At 44.4% G+C, this 20,342-nt stretch overlaps 1 protein-coding gene across 2 annotated transcripts in view; it reads left to right on the forward strand.

Annotated features, from left to right (window-relative positions):
- Positions 1-8,806: 8,806 nt before the first annotated feature.
- The window catches only part of PCNT (pericentrin), a 79,911-nt gene continuing 68,375 nt past the window's right edge, over positions 8,807-20,342 (forward strand). The window contains exons 1-7 of one of the 2 annotated variants that reach the window (XM_081190751.1): positions 8,807-8,939; positions 9,454-9,603; positions 11,996-12,251; positions 12,733-12,791; positions 13,384-13,558; positions 14,975-15,099; positions 19,545-19,656. In XM_081190751.1, the coding sequence (XP_081046877.1) occupies positions 8,901-8,939; positions 9,454-9,603; positions 11,996-12,251; positions 12,733-12,791; positions 13,384-13,558; positions 14,975-15,099; positions 19,545-19,656 (916 nt within the window). In that variant the 5' untranslated portion in view covers positions 8,807-8,900. The remainder of the gene's footprint in view (positions 8,940-9,453; positions 9,604-11,995; positions 12,252-12,732; positions 12,792-13,383; positions 13,559-14,974; positions 15,100-19,544; positions 19,657-20,342) is intronic. The other variant, XM_081190750.1, reaches the window with a different exon arrangement.

A 20,342-nucleotide genomic window follows, 5' to 3' on the forward strand; every position in this document is an offset into this window, starting at 1 on the left:
TCTATCGCTCCTTCTTGCCTTTCTCTTGGTCCGGTTAGTGAGAGAGACCGTGGACCGCTGCTCAACCCGAAAGGGGGGTTCTGAGCTCTATCTCTTTTCCTTAAAATCTCCAGCCAGCCGCACCAATTGGGAGTCCGAAAGTAAGACGGTGAGACCCGGCTTGGAAAGACAGCCGACTTTCCGCAACGGGCATCCCAGTTGAAAGCAAGGGGTTGGAGCTCTCTTTCCGAACTTCTCTAGCGCCCGGCAAGGGGGCGGGAAGTGGTCTTGCTTTCTATCCCAATCCCAGCCGCACTGGTCGGTGCCACGTAACCGTGCGTGAGCCCGCTTCCAAAAGCAAGGGGGATTTTCAGTTCGAAATTCTATCCAGGGACCACCCGATCTGGCACCGCATGGCGCGGGCGTCCAGCAGGGCCCCTTTTCCTGAGATGTGACGATAGGTAGGAGGTTGCCAGGAGGGATAGCCCATGAGGAATTGGGCAGGACCGGCAGAGTGGAAAGAGACCCCAGGTTATAGGAAATAAGGAAATAAGGAAATAGGAAATAAGGAAATAGGAAATGGAACGCAAGGAACCGGATAGCTAGAGCTCTCTAAAACCCACTAAGGAAGTTGCCAGGCAACTAGAAGCCCCTTCTCCTCTTTACTATACGTCCCTGTACTAAGCATTCCAAACCCCTAGACATACCAATCCTAATCAACCCCTCTTTTTCCCCTTCTCTATCCCAGACCCCCCCCCAAAAAAAGGAAAAAGCAAAAGAGCAACAACAGCAACGCATGCATCTATAAAGGGGTACCCAGTCAACCAAGCGTTGTGAGCCCTACCAGTCTGATTACCTGGTGGTGTGTTTGAAGAGGCAAGGAGGCTCATAAAACCATGTGGGACCTTCCTACTAATTTCACTTAATGAAGCCAAAGGTAGTGGCCCAACTCCTTGCAATAACCAACTAAAGGATGAGAATATATATGTTTACATGTTTACATGTTGTCTGTTATGTGTGTTGTCTGTTAATACATATATGAGAATATGTATGTTTACATGTTGTCTGTTATGTGTGTTGTCTGTTCCTTCTGTCTCTGGCAGACTGCCTTTCTTAAGTGTGCATAGTTTAAACTGCAAGCTTGCTTCAAAATTTAAATCTAAGGAAGCCATGCTGGATCTTAGCAGTCCTAAATAAGAGAAGATGAGAATGAAGTGTGCAAATGTTTACCCCACCTCTTGCTTTGCCCCAACTTTTGAGATTGTGAGTCTACAGTCTTATTTTGGAAGGTGCTTTTAACCTAATGTTTCTGCTGCAAAAGCCTAGTTGAGCACAACTGCTCTCTCAAGCTAAAATGCAGTGTATGTATTTCATTAAGCGTATGCCTATAAAAGTATGGTGTTCATTCTAAGAAAATATTTGAGTCCAGTTTTAACTTTGATTTGGTTGGACAGAAGAGTTATTGTAAGGCTCCTGATATCAGTCTCTATAAGACGTCCTGGCCTCTTTTCTTAGAAAATGCCCCCCCTTGTTTCACTCTGTCTCTTTCAGGGTTTTTTTTTCCCCCCTTCTCCTTCTTATTCTGTGCCAGGTAAATTTACTCCCGAGTAAGCTTCCTTTAAAGGAAACTGCAAAGGGCATAGATTAGGCTTACTATTCCTCTGCAAGTTCAGGAAAAATTGTCACGTTTGTATTCCCTTTAAATCAAATCTATGGCTGTTTTAACTATGCTTTATAAGAGATCCTCTCCCTATCTTAGGAAAAATGTTCACTTCAGTCTTTAAAGATAATTTATCTAGGAACTTTCACTCTTTAGTCTAAGGAAGTAAACTCTCACTTAAACTAGTTGGGTACTTTTATTTTCCTCTTCCGTAGTACATGATAGGCGCATGGCTTGTGGTCTCTTCCCCAGTTGTGTCTGTGTGCATGGGTATGTGTGTCTCTCTCTGGTAGTACAAATCTTGCTGCGAAATCTTGCTGTGAACCCTATATTTGGAGGGTTGGACTAGATGACCCCAGGGTCCCTTTCAACTCTCCCAATTTGTGGCTGTGTGGAAGGACATGGGTCTGCAAGCATTGGAGGGTAATTCTTAAATTCTGGTGAGGTGATGAGTTGAAATTCAGCCCAGATTTGCTCTTTGTTTTTTTTAAAAGAGGAGAGGTGAAAGCTGTGATGTTTTGAAGCAGAACTGGTGATATCAGGCATTTGAGTGATTACAGTATTTATCCTTTTGTCTACTATTTAAAAAAAAAAAAGAAATCAAACTTAAAAGTCTATTAAAAGTTTAAGCACATAAAAATTCACATAGTTAAGTAGAATTAGCCTTGACCATGACTGAGAATGTTAAAATAAATAAATAAATAAAATCCTATGAATTCTAACTCTCTGGCCATTTTTACTCATAAATAAGAGAGCGGTTGATTGTTCCGCGAATGGCCAGAGGGATATTAGCCCTTTCCTGTACATAAAGGAAGCACTCCTTTGCTTGGGCTGAATGGTGAATACTTGAATTGCTGAGTTTCTCTTTTTTGTTTTAAAATCTAACCCTATTTTTAAAATCTACTCCTTACCTTTCCCTTCCTTATTCTAATTGAGCCAAAAGATGCAACATTTTCAATGGTATAAAAGGTTTGCTGAGACATGAACTCTGCACATGCACAGAGGCTAGATCAGCTTAAAGAGAGAGAGAGAGAGAGAGAGAGAGAGAGAGAGAGAGAAAGGAGGGGGGAGAGAGAAGGTTTGGAGAGCAGTGTGCTGCAGGGAGAAAGCTTTCCAAATTTCCAAATGTAAAAGAAAAGTCGGAACCATTGAAGGAAATCACCCTTAATCTGTCTTTGCTCCAGGGGCTACTTAAGACAAAAGGCTAAAAAAAAAACAAAAAAAAAAAACCTAGCCCATCAAAAGTCAAGAGTTTTCCAGGTTCCAAATCTTAACATGCCAAATTCTTTTCACAGGTAAATATCAAAGCATTCCCCCCTCAATGAGAATTTTAGGAACAGCATTTCCTGACAGGCTTCTCACATGAAATAATTTTCCCTTTTAACAGGATATGTGAACCCCGATAACAAAGTGTTTGTCCCTTTTTCCTCCCACAGCAACTTTCTTTCTGTTTTGTGAAACACGTCTGAATCCCTGCTATATTAGTGACTTCCATCTCTTTGTGGCTTTGACACTTTTTTCAAGTTACAAATAATCTGTTTTCATTTATTTAATACATTTCTCCATGATGTCTATGAAGTTAATCGAAGCACAACCAAACATTGTTTGTGGAATGGTACTTGTTTACCTTCGGCCTGAGCATCTCTTATTAATTCTGTCATTTTGGCTAGTGCAAGGTACTTACACAACTTTAAATTGCCATTCATTATTAATTGTGTGTCTTAGCATTTATTTATTTTTGGTTCCTCATAGCTCATTTTGTGTGTTTGTGTTTTACTTTGGGGACATGTTCATCACATGTTGAAAGTCAGTCTCATGAAGTTCTTTTATTGGATAGCACATGGTGAATTTTAAGTTTTCCCCATTGTTTTCCCTTTTTTTTCAGTCCAGTAGTAATATGTGTGGTTTTGATAATATCTTTGTACTATTTAATAATAGTTATTTTCTGAATCTGATGTCTTTGTGTCAAGTCCATTTTCATCTAACTGGTAATCTAATTTTTTTTGCTTCCTTTTTATTTTTTAACCTTTGTATTTTTTACAGTTCTCTTTCTATACATGTGGAGTAATTTTTATTTTATAATATGAAAAGAACAACAACAACAAAAACTAAGTGAAGAAAAGCAAACAAACTTAGCAGATAATAACAGTAGTTATAGGAAAATGTGATAATAATATTGGAATGAATGAAACGCTTAATTCGCTAAGATTTTATTATTTGCAACTTCCAACAGAAACCGAAGGACATCACATCCTTTTCGCCTTTTGCCCCCTCCCTTTTCTAACTGTCTTTAAGCCCCAAAACCCTGCCCCTTACAGGATATCACTTCTACAGATGCAATGATGAAAAGCAGCAACAACCCCTCATGGCTAAGGGGAGGAGTTGAATTGCAAGGACATTTTCTCACTTTTGAACCTTAAGACTGTGCTCCAGGATTCAAAAGATACATGCATAAAAGATCACAATTGTGTCAAGATATGTAACTGATATTTAATTAGTTTGTTTTGTATTATGTGTTATTATGTAAGAATGTTGAAATGTGTCTGACAGTGTGATTTCCACAAAGGGGGGCAATTTTTCTGTGTAATTGTTTTTATGTTTAATGTCTTATTGCTTACTCACCAATGGAGAATTCTCATGCATTTTATACTTTCTAGTAGCTCACACTATTGTGTAGTCCAATGTTTAGATCAACTTGTAACCACATTTAATTGTTCCACCGCCAACTTTCCCTATCCATTTTAAAATGTGTTAAACCTCGTTTTGCCAAGGACAAGCTTCTGGATCCATAAAACACCAGGTACATGAAGGTGCATATGCTTTGGTTTAGCAGGAATGATCCCTTATAGAGTTAAATTGACTTATTTGGACAACTGCCCTTGTTAAGAATGGTTTTCTTTTAACAGATTGGTTTGAAGAGTTGAGAACCATGGGGCAAGATAAATTCAAATTGGACTCAGTTTGAATTGGGCAAGTGTATCCAGGCTGCAATTAGCCTTTTGGTCCTTTAAGTGCAAGTGAGCAACCCCCATGCGTGCAAAACCACAGCCTATGATAGAATCCCATAGGAAGGCCAAGGCGAAGACCTCTCCCTCACGAGATGTCCAACCTGTGCCAGCTATGGTGAATGCCAGGCAACATGGTTAAATGAAAGCCCCGAGAGGATTCAACAGACAGGATGTGTTGCTGTAGCACTATGTCAGTGTGAGACCACAGAAGAGCTAGCTTGACACCTGAGAAATACACAAAAATGGCGAAGGACAAAACACCAACTGCATTTTTCAGTCATTAGTGGACCTTCCTGCTAGGTGTAAAGCAGAAAACACTATTGAGAATGCCACAAGTAATTTAGCAACAAAATACAAGAGGTGTTCTTTATATAATACCCTATATGCAGCTACCTGCACTGCTATACTTGCAAATGACCGTAAGAGGCATGGCTTGCAAGTCCCTTTCAGGTTTGCATAAAGCCACACATCCCATTCACCGAGATTTAGGGTGCGGAGAAAAGATTTGCAAGTTCTTACAGAACTTTAATGCAAATCTATCTCCGAATGGGGGACTGTTACGGAAGGGGGGGGGATGTCTTCTTCACTACAATATATTTGCTCAATTTCTCTAGGACTCCATCACCCCTCCCCTGTCCTCCATAATCTCTCAAGTAATCCAGTCAAAATCACTCTGCCAAACCCTTCCTCCAGGCGATGCCAGGTGACAGACTATGCAAACATGGACCATTGCCTTCTCAGGATGTGTTTATCTGCGCATATCTCCAGCTCTCTGCATATTCACCCCTCCCTCCTCCATATGTTAATCTGTGTAACCCAACCTCTTCTTAATGTATTCATGATGTAACTGGGATGTATTTTGCACTGTATTCTGGGATATGGAGGGAAATTTCAAAAGTTCATGTCACCCCTTTCTCTGGGTTCAATCTCGCCTTGAACCTGTTGCGCAATAAACTTGGACCTTCTGCAGTTTGCTCTTGTGTCCGGCTGAGCTCATTTTCTTCCGCAGGGACCCACGGACTTAGTCCGATGAGCTGGGTGGCAGAGTAACCCCGCACCCAGATTTTAGCCGTAACAATAGAGTACAGTAGTACCTTGGTTCTCAAATGCCTTGGTTTGAGAACTTTTTCCAGAAGCGAACATGCTTCGTTTTGAGTGTTATACTGACGATTTGAGTGCCATACTTCCATTTTGAGAGTTACACTGAGGTCTGTCTGGTTTTTGCTATTTATTTTGCGTTTTTTGTGGCTCTTTTTTGTTTTTGTGACTGTATGAAACCCAGCTCAGCTACTGATTGACTGCAGTACACTGTTTATTGCTTTCATTTTATAGATCAATGGTCTCGTTAGATAGTAAAATTCATGTTAAATTGCTGTTTTAGGGTTGTTTTTAAAAGTCTGGAACGGATTAATCCATTTTGCATTACTTTCTATGGGAAAGCGCGCCTTGGTTTTGGAACAGACTTCTGGAACTGATTAAGTTTGAGAACCAAGGTGCTACTGTAGTGTTTTTGCACATGACATGAGGCTTAAATTTGCCTTTATAACTGTAGAATTCAGAAGACACACTGCATCTTATTTATGTTTTGCAAATTAACCAATGTAGATTTTGAGCATGACATGTGAAAACACCTACAAATGGATTCAGAACTCAGTGGGACTGAGTTTTAGCAATTATTTCAGTGCCCAGGTAAACAAAAAGAGTAAATGAGGTTATATACTTCTTGTACCAAGAAATGTTCTAGGCATGGGTCTAAACAGTTTTTCATTTGTCCTACCGCTTCTCCTGGGAATACCGTTTTTTACCACTGAATCGGAACAAATGCCAATTCTTTGAAGTCTGTTACAATTCAGCAGTAAACAGCAGGTTTCCCTTGGGGAAAGTGGCAGGACAAGAGGAAGTGTGAAAGGGCCCTTAGCTAAGATGAGTGCGTATTTCAAATTTCCTGTGCATCGCAACATCGCCTGAGGGTGGGAAGGGGGGGGGGGGAGAGCCAAGCAGCAGGGCCAGCCCAAGACATCTTACTGCTCCACGTCCAACCCCCAGCCCTCCCTGCTGGTCTTGCCTGCATTTCTGCCAGCCCCGTCTCCACAACTGTACCCCCACTGCACTGCCAAAGTGGTGCTTGTGATGCAGCGAGGGCAACAAGGCTGTGTTGGTGGTGCAGGTGAAGAAGCCCCGGAGCATAGCTGTCAACTTAGATTTGAAAATAAGGGACCAGCAGCCTCAAAAATAAGGGATCAGCAGCCAAAATAAGGGATTTTTCGAGCACAGGTATGTTCAACTTCTGAGCCCCTCCGAGCCAAAGGCAGAAAGCCCAGCCAGCAGCCAAACAAAGCCTGAAGCCTCAAGGAAAACCACCGTCACCTCTCCACTGGGAAGCGCTGAGCAAAGGCGAGTCCCCAGGCAACGCAGCCGATTTGATTGGCACAAGGCGTGCAAGCTCCACCCCCCAGTCGTTCTTAGACTTCTTATTGGGTGAGCAACGCAGCCAAGCAACACAGCTGGAGCCTCCCTCCTCCCTGGCCGGGGGGGGGGGGAGAGGAGCTGCTTCCTTTGAAACCCGGGAAATTTAAGGGACATCATCAATAAGGGACAGCAGCGGGACAGCACTGGGATAAGGGACGCTTGACAGCTATGCCCCGGAGGGGCTGGCAGAGGAGCAGCCAAGGGTGCTCCTCTGCCAGCCCCTCCGGGGCATAGCTGTCTGAAGCAAATGGCTTGCCTCCCTCCCCACACAGACAGGAAAGGGGGAGGAGCCAAAGCGCAGGGTGGCGGAGGGGGGAGATGGGGACACCACCACCACGTGTTATCGTGACATCATAAGCACATTCAAAGGCAGGTGGAAATTCCCGCTCTTCTCAACCTCATTTAGTGTGTTACTGGAAAAATCCGAGGGCTCCCTTGGACAAAAACAAAGACACCAACCAGGATAACTTGGAGCAAAACAGCAGCCTGTAGGCTTGGCTTTTATTGAACTCTTGCAACAGGGTGTTCCCCTCACTTGCAGGAGAGAGGAAAGACCCAGAAAGATGGTGTGCAAGACCTTATAAAAACTTTTGAAATTCCCATCCTCTAGGTCAAGCCCACCCCCAGAAACATCACACCTTCATCACAGAAAGGAGGGGTTGAGGGAGGAGTGGTGGTAACCTGAGTGTCCTGTCACCTGGCTTTCCCCCTCCCCATGAGTCACTTCCAGGAGACAAAGGGGAGTTGGCAGTTTCCTGCCCCCAGAGGGAAGATCTGATCATTGTCCTTTGTTTCAGTCCATGCTGAATCCACTCCCATATGCAAGTTCTTTGTGATCTTGATTGTCTTCTGTCTGGGATCATCAGGGTTGGCATAGCAGCTGGGCAGGGCTCCTGTGGATGTGCTGGGATGGTGAAGGGATTATGGCTGGCCAGAACCAAGCCACCCCCCTTTGATAGTCCTTGTCATATGGAGTAAAATAAAAATGGAACAGTGCAAATCCGATGTATGGTTGATTTTTCTATGAATTTATAACAGAAATGTGGCGTATGTAGTGTGTGAGTGTGAGTGTGAGTGAAGTTTGTTCCTGCTACAAGTGTAAAAAATATAATAATCTAACAGAAGTTTTGAAAAATTGCCCTACGGTTTTCCTTAAAATAAAAAACATGTTTTTATATTTAATCTCTTAGCTGCCTTGAGTCTCTGTCAGGGGTTAATAGTAAGTCTCTATGACACCCCCGGGGGGGGGGGCTCCGGCCATTCCGGGCCGAAAGAGACGACGGCGCCCGCCCGCCCGCCCCTCAACGCCGCTTCCCGGCCCGGGCGCAGAGCTCGGAAAAGGCTCTTTCCATCCTCCGGAGAGGAGAAGCAGCCGCTGATTCCCCCGGCGGGGACCCGGGAGGACCATCCCGTCTGCCGCCTCACGGCTCGCCGCCCCGCCAGGATCGGGCCCGGGACAGCAGCCCCGCCCCCCGCGCGGTCACACGGGCGATCTGGGCGTCGCTTCCGGAGGAAAGGGCGGGACACAAAGTTGAATCGGCGTTAGAAAACACTACACGGCCGCGCATCCGAGGCCTCATTGGCTACTGGCGCTGCTAATCGGCCGTCAGCACGGGCGCCCGGCGGGTTAGCCGCCTCTCAGGGCTCGTCTCGCTATTGGACAGCGGAGTTCGGGGCGAGGCAGCCCATTGGCTGAAAGTTTTTTTCCAGCTCCGACGGTTGCGCGGCCGTTGAAGCGGGCCTGAGAAGCAGCGTCCTGAGGGGAGCAGCGGCCGGCCGTGGAAATGGAGCGAGAGGCCGGCGGCGGCGGCGGCGGCCCGGAGGTGTTTCTTTTCTCCGCTCGAGGGTCGGGGCTGCGGCGCTTCTGGGGCTGCGGCGGTGGCGGAGTTCCAGCGCCCGCCTCTCTCTCGCTGAGGCCAAGCGCCTCACAGCAGCAGCGGGCGGGCGGGCCGGGGGCTGGGCGCCCACAAGAGCCGCCGTCCGTCCCGCTTGGCGTTGGTTTGCGACTACAGTTCCCATGATTCCCGGCCCAGGGGCCGCGCTGGCTGACGGGAGTTGTAGTCCGCTTTGCGCGCAGAGCATGTCCCGACCAAAGGGGGGAGGGGCGCCCCAGATTCATCTCTCCTCTGCCCCCAAGAATGACTTGCGCACCTTTCTCCTTCAACTCGCCACTGCAGATTGTTGAAGGCTCTCCAGGCCCTCCTAATAAGCATTCCCTTAAGTCTCTGCAATAGTTCTGCCCTGCACCGATTTTTGTTTAAGCATTCTGAACAGATGGTGATGCGTTCTTTAATTATACTTTAAGAAAGGTCTTTAATGATATTTTCTTCTCCCTAGGTTCATGAGCAAGAACATTATTGTGAAATACGTCAACTAATTGTTCAGCATGAGGAAGAAATCAAAGAGTTGCACACTAAATTAAAGGAGCAACAACAGTTGCTACAAAACATGGAAGCGACACACAAAGAAGAGATGCAGCAAGCAGAGGTACAATATTAGCTACAGCAATAATTCAAAGGTCCTTTGCTGCTGCAAATACATATGAAATAGGTCATTTGAAATAAGTGAACACAGGGAAGATTATAAACTGAATCCTAAACCAATATCATTTTTTAAAAAAATAATCTGTCAAATGTTCACAGTTATTTGCCTATAGAATCAGAAATGCAGAGTTCTAAGGAAATATGAGGATCAGCTGGTCCAACCTGCTGCAATGTAGGAATCTCAGCTAAAGCATCCATGACAGATGGCCATCCAACCTCTGCATAAAAAACTTCCAATGAAGCAGAGTCAAGGGATTCCATTCCAGTCTCTGGAGCAGGGAAAACAAGCTTGCTCCATCTTTCATGTGACAATCCTTTAGTATTTGAAGATGGCTAGCATATCTCCTCTCAGTGTCCTCCTGTCCAGGCTAAACATATTCAGCTCCCTCAACCGTTTCTCTTAAGGCTTGGTTTCTAGACCCTTGAAAATCTTGGTTACCTGCCTCTGCACCCGTTCCAGTTTATCAATATCCTTCTTAAAGTGAGGTCGCCAGAATTGGACACAAGACCCCAGGTGTGGTCCGACCAAGGTAGAATAGAGTGGTACTATGACTTCCCTTGATCGGGACACTATACTTCTGTTGATGTATCCCAGAATAGCGTTATACTGGGTATACTGGGCCAGCATTCCATAGGGCGGGCGCTACTACTGAGAAGGCCCTCTGACTGGTTCCCTGTAATCTCACTTCTTGCAGTGAGGGAACCGCCAGAAGGCCCTTAGTGTTGAACCTCAGTGTCCAGGCTGAACGGTGGTGGTGGAGACGCTCCTTCACGTATACAGGACCGAGGATGTTTAGCGCTTTAAATTCAACACTTTGAATTGTGCTCTGGATTAGTTGTAGTTTCCCGGTCACCTTCAAAGGTAGCCCCATGTAGAGCGCATTGCGGTAGTCAAAGCGGGAGATAACTAGAGCATGCAGCACTCTGGCGAGACAGTCTGCGGGCAGGTAGGGTCTCAGCCTGCATACCAGATGGAGCTGGTAAACAGCTGCCCTAGACACAGAATTGACCCGTGCCTCCATAGACAGCGGTGAGTCCAAAATGATTCCCAGGCTGCTCACCTGGTCCTTCAGGGGCACAGTTACCATATTCGGAACCAGGAAGTCCCCTTCACCTGGCTGTCCAGAAACAGTATTTCTGTCTTATTGGGATTCAACCTCTATCGGTTAGCCACCATCCATCCTTCAACTGCCTCTAGACACTCACATAAGACATTCACCGCCATCACTGTTTCTGATTTAAATCGGAGGTAGAGCTGGGTATCAGCAACATACTGGTGAACACCAAGCCCCAACCCCCCCCAATGACCTCTCCCAGCAACTTCATATAGATGTTAAAAAGGATGAGGGAAATGATGGAGCCCCAAGGAACTCCACAAGTGAGTGCCCAGGTGTCCAAATCCTCATCCCTCAACACCACTTTCTGGACATAGCTCAGGGGAAGGAGCGGAACCATTGCATAACAGTGCCTCCAGCTCCCACTCCCTCTAAACAGTCCAAAAAGATACCATGGTTGATGGTATCAAAAGTGACTGAGAGATCAAGCACAACCAGGAAACTGCTTACACCTCTGAACCTAGCCTCCCGAAGATTAGTGACCAATGCAACCAAGGTGGTCTCAGTCCCGTGATAGGGCTGGAATTCCAATTGGAAGAGATCCATATGGTCTGCATCTTCTGGGCGTGCTTGGAGCTCAAACGACCATCTGCTCAAACGGCTTGCCCAGGAATGACTACTGGGTAATAACTGGCCATAATGGCCAGGTCTAAAGATGGTTTTTTTAAAGAAGCAGTTTAATAACCACTTCTTTAAAGGGGTCCAGGAAGACTCCCTCACAGAGGGAAGCATTCACCACCCCACTACAGAGCTCATTGGCCAGCCTTGTCTGGCTTGCTTTTATGAGCCAGAATGGGCAAGGAGACAGGAGACAGGTGATCGGTTTCACTTGTCAAAGAAGCCTGTCCATATCCTTAGAGGTAATTATTAATAAACTGAATAAAGATACCTTCCTTACTGTCTAGTAAAAGTCACTATCATTGTGATTTGGGAAAGGTGCTTTAACATTAACTTGCAGTACCTCACTTGTCACCATCACTTTACCGCATTGTTAAAAGTGGAATCAAGGTTTGAGGGAAATTAGGGTACTAACTAAGCCTGGCCCCTTTCCTTGATGCTCACCTTTTCTGGTTCCTACAGAAACATAATTCAGTGCCACGTGACATCCCTGGTACAAGGATGTCCAGCTGGCATAAGTGAGCCATAGGATTGCACTGACATAAACTGAGAGTAATTGCAAGCAGGGTTATGTGTTTCAATTATTGTCTTTCTTGACTGCAGGCTCTTCATAATCTTAAACTGGAAGCTTTAAGGCTAAGTTCAAATAACACACACACATCCCAGTTGGAACTGATGCAGACTAATCTGAGAAAAGAGAAAGAAACTGCCCTCATGGAGTTGCGTGAGATGCTCAACGATAAACATGCTCAAGAACTGGCAGTTCTACAAGGTCAATACCATTTTGAGCTGGAGCGTATTAAAGAACAGAGTGATAAGGAAAAAGAAGAAATGGTCGTGAAACATCTAGATGCCATGGGTAATCTACCTTGTAGTTTTCAGCCAAAATATTGCAACCGATAGAATATTAGCGCAGACATTTTGATGTTTTATTCAGTGCTGTTTGAGAGCAAAATAAATGTCAATTTTAATCATAGCAGATAATACTTTGAAAATGATTTAATAATGTACAGAGATTATATAAAATATAAAATTTAATTCTATAATTTAGAAGTACATAATGCTTTTTGACAAGTGTGCTGTAAGAAAAGCTTTTTACAAAACAAAAAACCCTCTGCAAAGTATGTAAAGTCATTTTAATAAGCATGAATATGCAAAATCAGAATATTTGTAAAAGCGAGGGGGGAGCCATTAAGAACAAAGGAAGATGCGGGGAAGGTTATATGAAGTGTGGAAGTTAAAGAGTAGATAATTTTTTATATATATATTTTGAAATTGGTATTTATATTAGCTGACATGCCAAATATATTTATACAGTGGCGACAAATTTGATGTTTCAGATAAAAAGAAGAAGGAAATAGCTCTGGAAATGGAGAAGACACACACCCAGCTCTTAGAGGTATTGTGTATAATTTATTGTGTTTAAATATTTTCTTTTTAAAGCTTCTGGATTTTTATATGATGAAAATTCTTTGATTTACATTACAGTTCCTCAGACTGGTGTGTGTGTGTGTGTACACACACAAGTTCCCTTTCTTAAAATGTCGGAATTGTGTGTATATGCTATCTTGCATGGCTAAATATCCAAACATGCTAATACAAATGCACTAACAAACTATTGATCACGCATCTTTAAAATAAGATCATAAAAGTGAATGTAAAGGCTAATCTAATGGTGGCATCCAGTGTTCTTGCTGAATGTTGTATGAAAACAAGTGGCAGCTGCTAAAGAGATCATGAGATAAAAGCAGAGGTGTTAGTTTCTTTCTGAAAAAAGAGCTGCTTGAACACACATGGACTATTGGGTAGGTCCTGTTCAGGAAACCCACTTCATTTTTGCAAAGGCTCAACAAGTAGCAGCTGGGACTGACAAGTAACTAAAGTTACAAGCATTTAAATTGGAAGAATGATTGTTCCTTTAATTTAAAAAGCTATGGATTTTTCAGGATACTGTGTGGCAATTTTCAATGTTAGACTTCATTTTCTTTCAGAATCTTAAAAGAGGATGTGCATCAAATACAGACCTCACTTTAAAAAACTTGCATGAAGAGTTATCTGTGAAATATCAGATTGAATTAAATGAGATGGAAAGAACCCTAAATGCAGAAACTGAAGAAGTAAAAAGAATGTTGAAGAGTCTTTCTCTTGAAAAAGAGCAGGTTGAAAGTAGGTATTATATCCTGAGAAGAGTTATTATCATTGCAATATACTTTTATGCGCAAGAAGCAGTATTTCATCTGCCTCTAAAAAAGTAGGTGCTTTCCCACTCTTGCCAATACAATGACAGCTGCATCAATTCTTGAGGTATGTTGCTATCAAAAATGAGAGGCAGGTAGGGGAAGTATTAACTGCTAGAGGTATGCGAAGCCGGACTGTGCACTTCAGTTCATAATCAAGTCTTTTCCACCTTGCAAAAGTATGTGACTATCCTCTATCCTCCTTTGTATTTTATTTCATTTAGCACTTTTCCACCTCTAGACTTCTTAAAAGTATAGATTAGCAGTATTGACATTACTTCTGTCATCCAACTCTCACAATTTCTTTATTTATTGAAATTATACTTGGCTTTTGGAGGAGACCCTTCACAGAGCAGCTTACTTTATTTTAAAATACAAATCCATTTCATGAAACTTTTTCAAACATATAGGTGGAACCAATAAACAACAATAACTTAAAATTCACCAATATAAAAAATAACACAATCATATCTCAGTTAACTACTTTCATCCTAACACCCCATCAAAACCTTTTGAGAAGAAGCCTTTTAAAAAATAAGAGATCGGGGCCTGCCTAATTTCATCAGCTTCCGGGAGCAGGGACTGAGCAACGGGAGCTCACCCCGTCGCGGGGATTCGAACCTCCAACCTTCTGATTGGCAAGCCCTAGGCTCTGTGGTTTAACCCACAGCGCCACCCGCGTCCTGGGATAAGTTTCCTTAATGCAGAACAAAAGAAAGGAAGTCTGTAATTGTAGACTCTCCATAGCAGAATTCTACTCCTCTTTTGCTTCCCAGTTATTGGGAGACTAAGGCAGCAGTCTTATGCACCCATACCTGGGAGTTAGCCCTATTGAACATAGTTAGACTTACTTCTGAGTAAACAGGCGCACAAGGCTACTGGCTTGTTTAAGTTAATCAGGTCTGGGTCTGGTCAGTTCTTGGATGGGTGCCCATTTGTGAACCACACATGCAGGGTCTTGGGTTGCATGATGGAAGAAAGTTGGGATATAAATGTTAAAATTAAACTTGTAAGGATTGCATTGTAATATCACCTCTTTTAGACAAAGTACAGCATCTGGCATCGCTTTTCACATTATAATACTTTTTTGTCAGAAAGATTGCTACAAAGATTGTGGAATTTATTAGAAAACTTAACAGAATTGTACGTATGAAGTAGAATTTAAATTCACTGCTGACCTTATATACCTCTTCAGACGTTTGGACTGTTGTGATGCCAGAAACTGGTTTGAAGCAGTCATCTCACAAGCAGGGCTGTATCTCAGGTGTAGAGTGCATTCTTTGTGTGCATTTTGACAGCTGATAAGAAAATTTTTTTTATAACGGAACACAATGTTATTTTGTAGTGGAGCATGATATCCTGAAAAACCAGTATGATCTGGCCATGACAAAGCTGCAGGCTGAATATGAACAAAAGTTGGAAGATATGAAAGAGCAAAGCAAGAAACAAGAAGAAGAATTACAGCAGGAGGTAAATAAGCATATTTATGTAATAATAATAATAATAATAATAATAATAATAATAATAATAACAACAACAACAACAACAACAACAACAACAACAACAACAACAACAACAATTATTTATTATTTGTACCCCGCCCATCTGGCTGGGTTTCCCCAGCCACTCTGGGCGGCTTCCACAGAAACCAAAAAACACTAAAATATCATACATTAAAAGCTTCCCTGAATAGGGCCGCCTTAAGATGTCTTCTGAATGTCAGGTAGTTGTCCATCACCTTGACATCCGATGGGAGGGCATTCCACAGGGCGGGCGCCACCACCGAAAAGGCCCTCTGCCTGGTTCCCTGTAGCTTCGCTTCTCGCAATGAGGGAACCGCCAGAAGGCCCTCGGCGCTGGACCTCAGTGTCCGGGCAGAACGATGGGGGTGGAGACGTTCCTTCAGGTATACTGGGCCGAAGCCGTTTAGGGCTTTAAAGGTCAACACCAGCACTTTGAATTGTGCTCGGAAACGTACTGGGAGCCAATGTAGGTCTTTCAAGACCGGTGTTATGTGGTCTCGGCGGCCACCCCCAGTCACCAGTCTAGCTGCCGCATTCTGGATTAGCTGTAGTTTCCGAGTCACCTTCAAAGGTAGCCCCACGTAGAGCGCATTGCAGTAGTCCAAGCGGGAGATAACTAGAGCATGCACCACTCTGGCCAGACAGTCCGCGGGCAGGTAGGGTCAGCGGCGTAGCGTGAGTTGTAAGCACCCGGGGCAACGCAAGTAATTTGCGCCCCCTAACCCGGGGCAAGGCAAGTAATTTGCGCCCCCCGCTGCCGCCCAAACGACGCCGCTTGCCCGGAGGAGGAGGGGGGCAGAGAGGCGAGGAAAATTCAACGGCCCAGCCGCTGCAGCAGCAGCGGCGGAGGCGGGGCTGTGAAGAGGGGCTGCCTGGCGCGTCCTCCGCGGCGAGGGCTGAGAGCCGCTGCCTGCCGGGCGCCTTCAGCCCGGATGCGCGCACAGCTCGTCGGTTCCGCGAGACATGCGGCTCCGCTACAGCCTGCGCCCGAGGCTCTTCGGTGACTCCGGAGGCAGCGAGCGCCCCCCCCCCAGATGTTGCGCCCGGTGCGGCTGGCACCCCTGGCACCCCCCACGCTATGCCACTGGGTAGGGTCTCAGCCTGCGTAGCAGGTGGAGTTGGTAGACAGCTGCCCTGGATACAGAATTGACCTGCGCCTCCATGGACAGCTGTGAGTCCAAAATGACTCCCAGGCTACGCACCTGGTACTTCAGGGGCACAGTTACCCTATTCAGGACCAGGGAGTCCTCCACACCAGCCCGCCCCCTGTCCCCCAAAAACAGTACTTCTGTCTTGTCAGGATTCAACTTCAATCCATTAGCCGCCATCCATCCTCCAACCGCCTCCAGGCTGATTCTTTGCAAGGCTCTTTATGTTTATCAAGATCTGCCTGAATATGAGAGTGAGATGGCAGAGTGGGAAACAGCAGATGAGGATCTCCACATAGGTGACTGGAGGACTGAAACAGGCAAATGAGGGTGTTGGGATCCTGGAAGAGAGGGGTGGAATTATGGATAGAGATAATAAGAAACATCTGGAGATGGAAATGATAGACGTAAGAGAGAAAGGATCTTCTGTACAAGTTAAACACAGAAGAAAGCACCATCAAGCTGCTGGCAATCTTTGGGGGGAAAATGGAAGAAATAGAAATGGAAGGATTTTTTCTTTGAATTAAAGATGGGAAAGCATAGCCAAGAGGAAATAGGACTGGAAAATATGGAATTGGATAATAATGCAGTGGTGCCCCGCAAGACGAATGCCTCGCAAGACGGAAAACCTGCTAGACGAAAGGGTTTTCCGTTTTGGAGGTGCTTCGCAAAACGAATTTCCTATGGGCTTGCTTCGCAAGACGACAATGTCTTGCGAGTTCCTGCGGGGGTTTTTTTCCTCCCCCCCCTTTTCCCAAGCCGCTAAGCCGCTTATCAGCTGATCCGCTAAGCCGCTAAACCGCTTATCAGCTGATCCGCTAAGCCCGCTAAGCCGCTAATGGGCTTGCTTCGCAAGACGAAAAAACCACAAGACGAAGAGACTCGCAGAACGGATTCTTTTCGTCTTGCGAGGCACCACTGTATTAATAACAATAATAAACTTTTATTTGTATCCTGCCCTCCCCGGCCTAGACTGGGCTCAGGGCGGCTAACATCGAATATATAACATTGGTATAAAATCAAACAATAGTTAAATTACCTCCTAAAAACAAGTCAGGATCAAATTAAAATCTAATTAGATGGCTTTCCGCAGAATTAGGGTTGGGAACAGTAAATGTTCGTCAGGTCCAGCTGCTTATGCTGTTCTTATATGGGCCTGTGAAAATGCTGGGAGGCCTATTTCATACTAGTTCTTATATAAAAAGAGAAGGGGAGTCAGGCTGAGTCCTGACCAAAGGCCTGGCGGAACAACTCCGTCCTACAGGCCCTGCGGAAAGATGTCAAATCCCGCAGGGCCCTGATCTCTTGTGGCAGAGCGTTCCACCTGGCCGGGGCCAAGGCCAAAATTAATAAAGATACAAGTAAATAGTTACGGACTATTACTCCAATAAGAGTTCTTGGAATTTCTTGAACAGAAAGTTGTTATACTGGACTGGAGAAAGACTTTTTTTTTGGCCTTTAGCGATAATAACAATCAAAGAGCCCTTTTGGGACTTTTTGTGTGGAAAGAAGAATGTTTTGAGGTGTCTGGGATTGAAGATTGGAAAAACGCCAAGCGGATCGAGGACATTATCCTGGAATACATCTAGATACAGTGGTGCCCCGCAAGACGAATGCCTCGCAAGACGGAAAACTCGCTAGACGAAAGAGTTTTCCGTTTTTGAGCTGCTTCGCAAAACGAATTTCCTATGGGCTTGCTTCGCAAGACGAAAATGTCTTGCAAGTTCCTGCTGGTTTTTTTTCCTTTCCCCCCACTTTTTCTAAGCTGCTAAGCCGCTTATCAGCTGATCCGATCAGCAGATAAGCCGCTAATAGCGCTAATCCGCTAATCCGTCAATGGGCTTGCTTCACAAGACGAAAAAACCGCTAGACGAAGAGAATCACAGAACGGATTCTTTTCGTCTTGCGAGGCACCACTGTACTAACTATTGTGGAATGAAAGTTTTGAATAATCTTTATATACATAATTGGCAGATGGAGAACTGGAAGTCCTTATTTCTCTCATCTCTCTTTTTATTATGATTTCTAGCTTTTGTCTTCTTCTGTAAACTCTACTATACTTATGTTTTGTTCTGTTTTTTGATGTCCTGTACTCTGAGTTAATGAGGATACACAAAGGAAGGTGTGTGAGATGCAGAGAAGGGAAGATCTCCCAGAGTGGGAGGCTGATAAGAGGGCATTGCATTTTCCTTTCTTCCTCCCACTGTTTCTTTTTGTGTTCTTTCTTTCTTGTATGTACATTTGCTTTCTCATTTTTACTACAGTGGTGCCCCGCAAGACGAATGCCTCGCAAGACGGAAAACTCGCTAGATGAAAGAGTTTTCCGTTTTGGAGGTGCTTCGCAAAACGAATCTCCTATGGGCTTGCTTTGCAAGACAAAAATGTCTTGCGAGTTCCTGCAGGGTTTTTTTCCTCCTCCCCCCCTTTTTCTAAGCCGCTAAGCCGCTTATCAGCTGATCTGATAAGCCGCTAATAGCGCTAATAGCGCTAATCCTCTAATCCGTCAATGGGCTTGCTTCGCAAGACGAAAAAACCGCTAGACGAAGAGAATCACGGAACGGATTCTTTTCGTCTTGCGAGGCACCACTGTATTTTTATTTGGGTTAGTTTGGCTTTTATTGTATTGTATGTTGAAAAGTTTCAATAATAAAAAAGAGAAGTAACTCACTGGTGCACCTGAACCCTATTGAAAGCAGGAGTGACGTCCCCATGCATCAGCTGATGCACAAGGAGTTTAATTCTGCTTGGTTCAGGTGTACAAACTAGTTCACAATGAACTAGTTGGCACAAAGCCCTGAAGAAAAATGGAACTTTCTGCACATCGCCTGATAATGTCATAATGACATCAGCTGACTGAAAAGTGAGTGGTCCTGTCCATCTGCCAGGGGTGCGGTGGGGGCCAAAAACGTTCCCCATCCCATTCAAAATCTACCAGACAGTTGCAAAAGATGTAGAGTTAAAATGAAAGAACAGGCGGCCTATGAGCACATTCTAAGCCTAAGAATGTGTTTTATTATCAGAATTGAACAAAGCAAAGAGTCCTTTCATGCAGATATGCACTACTGGTTAGCTTCCTTAAATTTCAACAACGTAATTTATAAAGTGGTTTTATTGTTGCTGCTGTTAAGAAATTCGGAGCCAGAAATTGGCGAAAAATTCCGTCACTCCTAGTCTAGAAGATTTTGAAAACACTTTTAAAAAAAATTAAATTTGTAGGTGTACTAACTTATTGTACCTCTTGTAGATAGAAAAGCTAATGGCTATGCAAGAAAAACTAAAGGCAGAGTCAGAAGAAGAAATCAAACACCTTTGGTCTCAACTGGATAGTGCTCGGGCAAGTCGCCAAGAATTAAGTGGTACGTTTGTGGATTTGACATAGAATCATTGTAACCTGTAACTTGCTTTCTGTTCATTTTTAAATTCTAGGGTCTGATTCTCTATCATTCAGTGAAGCATTTTATTTTATGCTATTAAAGTTAAGGTAAAGGTACCCCTGCCCGTACGGGCCAGTCTTGACAGACTCTAGGGTTGTGCGCTCATCTCACTCTAGAGGCCGGGAGCCAGCGCTGTCCGCAGACACTTCTGGGTCACGTGGCCAGCGTGACGAAGCTGCTCCGGCGAACCGGCACCAGAGCAGCAGACGGAAACGCCGTTTACCTTCCTGCTATAAAGCAGTACCTATTTATCTACTTGCACTTAAGGGTGCTTTCGAACTGCTAGGTGGGCAGGAGCTGGGACCGAACGACGGGAGCTCACCCCGCCGTGGGGATTCGAACCGCCGACCATGCGATCGGCAAGTCCTAGGCGCTGCGGTTTTACCCACAGCGCCACCTGCGTCCCCTTTATGCTATTAAGTAATGCCATATAAAGGAACAATATTTTATATTCTTCTTAATGACTAATTAGCTGAGGAACTGTTAACGCATGTTTGTGAAACTCTCAGTTTTAATTTCAGGATTTTAGGTTACTTTCTCAGATTTGAGGATTGACATAATTTACATTTTATCCTGTTCAAAAATAATATTAAGTTTCTAAAAATATT

This window comes from Podarcis bocagei, assembly GCF_964188305.1.
Source record: "Podarcis bocagei genome assembly, chromosome: 1".
NCBI classification, from domain to species: Eukaryota; Metazoa; Chordata; class Lepidosauria; order Squamata; family Lacertidae; genus Podarcis; species Podarcis bocagei.